At 36.7% G+C, this 7,731-nt stretch overlaps 1 protein-coding gene across 1 annotated transcript; it reads left to right on the forward strand.

Annotated features, from left to right (window-relative positions):
- The first annotated feature begins 3,404 nt into the window (after positions 1-3,404).
- Positions 3,405-6,954, forward strand: LOC144956722 (uncharacterized). Its single transcript, XM_078887399.1, has 2 exons — positions 3,405-3,604; positions 5,854-6,954. The coding sequence occupies exons 1-2, from the start codon at positions 3,414-3,416 to the stop codon at positions 6,551-6,553; spliced, it is 891 nt and encodes a 296-aa protein (XP_078743525.1). The 5' UTR covers positions 3,405-3,413; the 3' UTR covers positions 6,554-6,954.
- Positions 6,955-7,731: the final 777 nt, after the last annotated feature.

The following is a 7,731-nucleotide window of genomic DNA, read 5'->3' on the forward strand; positions in this document are numbered from 1 at the left end:
CTCTCTCCCTCTTTCTCTCTCTCACCTCCTGTCTGTCCCTCTGCCTCTCCCCCCCCCTTTATCTCTCTTTCCCTCTTTCTCTCTCGCTCTCTCTCTCACTTGCTATTTGTCCCTTTGTCTCTCCCCTCTCTCTATTTCTCTCTCGCTCTCTCAATCTCTCCTACTATCTCTCCTCTCTCTCTCTCTCTCTCTCTCTCTCTCTCTCCTCCTCCTCCTCTCTCTCTCTTAGGCAACTACTCAAGGTGGTTATGGGTAGGGGGTTCTCAATTATCGGTCGATTCAGGGGCAAAAATAGTGGGTTTTTTAATAGAGGAAAAAAAAATATAATGAGTATTTCAAAATAAAATATACGATATTTGACGTAATTTTCAAAGGTGTAAGCAATGCATGCTGATTAACTCACTCAACCCTAACAACGACTTTATCCGTAGTATAATTACCCGGGGTCACTTTTACCCCATGCCTATTTATTACATTTTTCTGAGACAAATTATAGGCGTAGATAGTATCAAAGCTAATGTTCTTAATGTTTACATGTTAATGATAGTTGAATAAAACTCTTTATGCACAGCTTATTTTTAATACATTTTTCCAGTTTTGAAAAGTATATCCAATCTCTAGGATCGAGTGAGTTAAAAGACACGGGACATCTACTTTAACAAGTAGTCCTTCCGAGCCACCAGGCCCATGGAGACGGTTTCTGTAGCGTGAAATGGACAATAGTAATTGCTTGCTACCATTCGGATAGGACGCTAGTCTATCGAAAAGTACTTTCCGCCACGCCAGATCTAACAGACCCAGGCTATCCAGTCACTGCTAGGTGGACAGGGGGTCAGAAAAAAAATCTCGACTGCACCCGGGATCGATCTTGGTACCTTTGCTTCCGAAGCGAGTGCTCTACCAACTGAGCTATCGGGACCCCACATGTACTAAAAGATGATAGTAAAAGTGCATTCATGTCAATAGCTAGCCAGGCATAGCAACAAGAGGTCATGGAGGAACCGTCAATTGACTGACTGAATAATCTGTACACGGAAATGTCTTGATTTGACCAATTAATTGTAGTTAGTATGTCCTGGAAAAACCCATATTTAAAAGTTTGGCCAGAAAACTTGTCCTTCAAATATCGATCGATTTAAATGCCCGTCATCTTTAACAAAAACTCTCAAACCTGGGACTGAAGGAAGACTTTGCGAAGTCCCAGGTTTGAGAGTTATTGCCAAGATGAGGATTAATTAAATCGATTGATATTTAAAGGACGAGTTTTCTGGCCAAATTTTAAAATACGAGTTTTCCAGATTAAGGCAGTTAAAGGGATCACACCATCAGGCACCAAGACATCCAAAGTAACACTTACCGTTTTATTGGTTTAAAAAAGTCTTTATCTTGCCAATCTGGGGGGGGGGCGAAGTGGCCGAGTGGTTAAGGCATTGCACTGTTCTCTGGAAGGTCGCAGGTTCGAGCCCTGCTTCAGGCACGTTCGTTTTTTTCCCTTGGGCAAGATGATTAACCCCCAACTTGCTCTCTTGGACAACATAGGTGATTCCTGTTGACACCAGAAATCTTGTTTGATGAATTATCTATATTCCTTGATGGAATGCCTAGGCGACGTCATCTCACTGTGACAACACATGTAATTCCTGTTGACATCAGACATCTTGTTTGATGGAATATCTATATTCCTTGATGGAATGCCTAGGCGACGTCATCTCACTGTGACAACACATGTAATTCCTGTTGACATCAGACATCTTGTTTGATGAATTATTTATATTCCTTCATGGAATGCCTAGGCGACGATATCTCACTGTGACAACATGGGTGATTCCTGTTGACACCAGAAATCTTGTTTGATGAATTATCTATATTCCTTCATGGAATGCCTAGGCGACGATATGATGCCGTGGCGGAAGGGTGTAGTAATTTTTTTTTTTATCGTGACAAAGTAGTACTTATGTTTTTCAGAGCCATTGGGCTCACGGAGCCGGAGTTTATGCCCATCTATACCGTTTAAGTTTAAACGAACTATACCATTTGCTTGATATTCTTTAGATAGGTCGTATTTCTACTGCAAAGTACTTTCTGCCAGATATAAAAGTCACAGCTAGCCAATCACTGCTAGAAAGACAAGGGAGGGGGGGGGGGGGAACTTTTTGAATTGACTGAGGATCAATCCCGGTCCCTTTGCGTGTGAAGCGATTGCTCTACCATAATAGTTTTATCATTTTAAGATTTGTCCGTATTCTATGATTGTTGGCAATAATTTAACAAGGGCTGCACGCGAAGTGCTCATATTTGCAGGTCTGATAACCGAACGCAATGATCTATCTATCTATCTATCTATCTATCTATCTATCTATCTATCTATCTATCTATCTATCTATCTATCTATCTATCTATCCATCTATCTGCTTCTCTCTCTCTCCACCTCCCTCCTCTCTCTCTCTCTCTCTCTCTCTCTCTCTCTCGATATATATATATATATATATATATATATATATATTATATATATATATATATAATATAAATTTCCAAAGTTGTCATCAGCAGATTTCTTTAAGCAAAAACGGACCACTCTCAGTTCGTAGCAACATTATCGTATCAAGAGCTAGGGTAAGCCGCCAGTAATTAATTACATGTCTTTATAGGGATTACAGAAAAATATGGCCATGTTTTCAGGTGGTGTTATTATCACCACGGTAACCAATTTGTCGGGTCTCCTAATACAACTTGCTTCAGCCCCCCCCCCCAAATTTATAACATTACAGAACCAAGTCCAACTCACATCCAGACCTTAACCAATATAATGCCGCACTCTAGAAAAACCGGTATTTAAAAATTTGGCCAGGAAACTTGTCTTTCAATTATCAATGTAAATGCCCATCATCTTGGAAAAACGCTCAAACCTGCGATTTCGCTACTACTGCTACTACTGCTACTACTACTACTACTACTACTACTACTACTACTACTCCTCCACCTACTCCTCCTCCTACTACTGCTGCTACTACTACTAATACTACTACTACTACTACTACTACTACTACTACTACTACTACTACTACTCCTATTAATACTACTACTATGCTACAACAACAACAACAACAACAACTACGACTACTACTACTACTACTACTACTACTACTACTACTACTACTACTACTACTACTACTACTACTACTACTACTACTACTACTTATTTTACTTCCTTCTCCTTTCCATCTCCTTTTCTTTATATATATATATATATATATATATATATATATATATATATATCTATATATATATCCAGTCCTCTGGAGGACTGCTTTTACACTTTCAAGGAGATTAGAACCCGTTTTTAACGTCACACTATTTTGCCTATTCATATGTATATTTTTATTTCTCTCTTCCTTTCTCAGATGTAATCCTGTATGAATTCCAACGACATCATAGAAACTCACCCAGTCAGCTATGTTGTCGCTATCCTGAGTTTAGGAGTCATGGCCATAACTTTGACCTTGACCTGTACCTGGATGACCAACCGGAAGAGGCGTGTGGCAAATCACGTGACAAGCAAACATGGAAATTTGGTGCTTGAAGCGCCGCCCTCTAGGACTAGCAGGTTATAAAAATATCTGTATTTGTATTGAACAAAAATATAACCCCCGCCCCCCCCCCCCCAAAAAAAAAAAAAAAACCCCAAAAAACAACAACAATTCACAAGGTTCATATTATAAAGATCTGAACAAGTGTGTATGGCCAGTCGAGGTAGACTGATTTTTTGTGATGTTTATTTATTCTTGTATTATTCTTTCTTGCTTTGTCTGGCACCTTTCATACATACTTGGTCAGATCTTTATCTTACACTTATCCTTAGTTTCTTAACTTTACTTTTGTTCATCGATTTTAATTTCGATCTAAACACGCGTCTTATAGTGTCTTTGAGTCTAAAATACAAAAGCCAATCTGTCAGCATTGGAAATGTTCAAAGAATGGCAACAGACAGGATTCCTGCTATTCATATCACGATGTTTTCCATTACTTTTATGATTCGTAGACTGGTCTGTAAATGTTGACAAGAAAAATGCATGTCATCTGAAACAACGCTAATTTCTTTGAGGCTCATATATGCTACCTCTCCTACCTCGGATCCAAAATAACAGACGACGGAAATGCAGAACACGATACCAAGCACAGAATTCAAAAGGCAAATCAGGCTTTCGGCATGCTGAAAAACTTTTGGAAATCAAAGCAAATAATGAGAAAGACAAAGCTGAAAATATACAAGAGCAATGTTTTAAGTGTACTGCTTTATGGAAGTGAAAGCTGGAAAATGACATCCTCCTTAATACAGAAACTAGAAGCCTTTCAGAACAAGTGTTTAAAAATAATTTTAAATTTATTTTGGCCTACAAAAATAAGAACAGTGGATCTATTAAAGAAAGCTGACTGCACTAGCATTGATAGCCAAATAAAAAGAAGAAGATGGCGTTGGCTGGGTCATGTGGCCAGAATGGAAAAATGGTCACTTCCCTAGACAGCATTGTACTGGACAGCAGAGGGGAAGAGAAAGCAGGGAAGACCCAAAGAAACCTGGCGAAGGACCATGGGGAAAGAATTAAAGGCAGCAGGCCTGTCCTGGAATACAGCTACTGCAAAAGCAGCCAATCGCAAAAAATGGAGATGTCTGGTGGATGCCCTATGTGCCTCAAGGCCCTTAAGAGGATTAAGTAAGTAAGTTATATATATATATATAAGCCTCGTGTATATATCATCATCCATCGTGCCTTGTGCTCTTGAGCACGTTGCCGGTCAGCTGTCTCCTCGAATCACGATCCTCTGCGGTGTGCATGAAATCTGTGTTACTTTTTAAGTCACATTTGGCCATTCTTAGGTTATTTAAATAAGTCATTATTTGTCTTCCTCTAGCTCTCTTTCCTTCGATCATCCCAGATGTTACCAACTTTTCTATATATATATATATATATATATGTGTGTGTGTGTGTGTGTGTGTGTGTGTGTGTGTGTGTGAGGATGGGGGTAGGGGGTGATTGTGGGTTGTGGCAGAAGAGATGCAATTTTTTTCAACCTATGTATGAGGTAATGTATGAGCATTACATAATTTTGAAAATGCGCTATACAAATGCCATCTATTATTATTATTATTATTATTATTATTATTATTATTATTATTATTGTTATTGTTATTTTATTATTATTATTATTATTATTATTATTATTATTATTATTATTATTATTATTATCATTATTATTATTATTATTATTATTATTATTGTTAGTATTATAATTATTCATATTATTATTCATATTATTATTATTATTATTATCATCATCATCATCATCATCATCATCATCATCATCATCATCATCATCATCATCATCAAAATCATCATCATCATCTTCACTATTATTATTATTATTATATATTATTATTATTATTATTATTATTATTATTATTATTATTTATTATTATTATTATTATCATTGTTAGCAGTACATTATTATTAATACTATTATTATTATATTATTATTATTATTATTATTATTATTATTATTATTATTATTATTATTATTATTAATATTATTATTATTTATTATTATTATTATATTATTATTATTATTATTATTATTATTATTATTATTATTATTATTATTATTATTATTATTATTATCATTAGTATTATCATTATTATTATTATCATTATTATTATTTATTATTATTATCATCATCATTATTATTATTATTATTATTATTATTATTATTATTATTATTATTATTATTATTATTATTATTATTATTATTATTATTATTATTATCATTATTATGATGATGTTGTCTGCTCCTTTCAGATCCAACACGATGACAGCAGGACAGCCCAAGTACACCAGCACCCTCAGGCTGAGTCATCACGGCACCCTCATCCACCCAGCCATCATCATCACCCCACCCACCCCTCTCGCCCTGCTTCCCATGAACTCATCTCTGATGGACTCGGACTCCAGCATAGGGTCAGCAGAAGACCTCATGATGGACACAAGTGACCTTTCGTCCTCGGAAAACCCAGATATCATGAATGACATTCCAGCCGAATCAAACTTCTGTGGTGATTCCCTGGACGGAGAAATAAATGCCAAAGAAAAACGAATGTTGAAAGAAATTCGGATAAGAGAATTGAAATGCAAAACTTCCGTTTTCAGCGACATGGTGGACTTTGATCACAGAATTATACATCGTCCAAAAGGGACCACCAGTCTTCCATTGAACCACAACGCCAATACAAGTATTGTAAACTATAACCATCTACATGACGTCACTCAAACGGAAATGACGTCAACAAAAATCAATGCGACGTCATCTTCCTCGTTCGACCAAGATGGAAATTCTGACAGCGTGTCCGTTATAATAGACAATGATTTGATTTCAACGAATGACATTTCTGAGGGTTTGATCATTTCACCTCGCTCACCTCGACCACGTCTAGGAAGCATAGAGCCTGGCACGACCAGACCTCAGATTTACAGACAACAACTTGTTGGAGATCCTTCTTGATAGAGTTGTAAAAAAAAATATTTTTTTTTTTTTGATATTCTTGTATATTGATAGTATCGTTTGGCTAAGAAACTTACAACATTGACATCCGGAAGTATAACGGACCAACACCCAAAACTGTGTAACCTTGAAATTTTATAGTCTGGTTAATACAGTTAAGTGAGAATTACTCATAAACATGGATGGCAAAAAAAAAAAAAAACAATAACAAAAAAAAAAACAAAAAAAAAACAACAACAAAAAGCAAAAACAAACAAACAAAAAACAAACAATAACAAAGACCTAAGTGACGTCAACTTCATGATATCTATAGGCATAATGAAATTGACTTCACTCGGGTCTTGTTTTTGTTTTTTTTGCCATCCCCGTTTATGAGTAATTCTCACTAAACTGTATTGACCAGACTATAAACGTTCAAGGTTACACATAATTATGCGTGTTGGTCCGTTATACTTCGGATGGCAATGTTGTGAGTTTCCTAGCCAAGGGCACACTTTCTATCCTATCACCTTGTATTTAGGTCAATAAATCCAAACTTTTAGTATCAGTTAATTATTCAAATTGAACTTTGACGTGACCCATCGTATCGAATTGGTATTGTGTAGGAGCGCCATCCGTTGTTGCCCCCTGAAAAAAATGCCAGCTTTTATACAGCACAATATCAACTAAACGTGCTCAAAGCGCATTACAAAGGATCTCTGACTAACAGCAACACTAACGAAAGAGCGATTTCCGAAGCCTTTCCATTATCACTCTTCCTTTAGTATTTTCACGATCTCAGGCTTCTGGCAGCCACCACCGCTCTCACCAGAAACACGTAACATCTTGAACGAGACATGACGCCTGTAAGGCGATATTCCATTATTTTTTCGACAGAGACAACGACGTTTAACGGTCAGGTACTCACTTTATACCTGAATACGGTGAGAGGATGGTTGTGAGTATAAAGCCTATTCCAAGGACTCAACTATGCGCCGAGCGTGGCTCGAACTCAGGACCTTTTGATCCGAAAGACCACATAGCCGCACAAGCCTGGGAAGGTTCTGTTTCTAACCTTTTTCCATTTTCACCTTTTGTTTGTGTATTTAGGAGGGAACAGATGTCAAAACAGACACCCCCCCCCCCAAAAAAAAAACAAAAAAAAAAAACAAAAACAAAAACAAACACGACTTCAACTT

Source organism: Berghia stephanieae, chromosome 11 (genome assembly GCF_034508935.2).
Source record: "Berghia stephanieae isolate SIO BIC M18660-M18661 chromosome 11, UCSD_Bste_1.3, whole genome shotgun sequence".
Lineage (NCBI taxonomy): Eukaryota > Metazoa > Mollusca > Gastropoda > Nudibranchia > Aeolidiidae > Berghia > Berghia stephanieae.

Bases quoted from the DNA above. Each gene is read 5' to 3' on its own strand.
- LOC144956722 (XM_078887399.1), top strand. From the start codon at position 3,414: ATGAATTCCAACGACATCATAGAAACTCACCCAGTCAGCTATGTTGTC. The intron at 3,605-5,853 runs GTTATAAAAATA...TGCTCCTTTCAG, and splicing joins CCGCCCTCTAGGACTAGCAG to ATCCAACACGATGACAGCAG.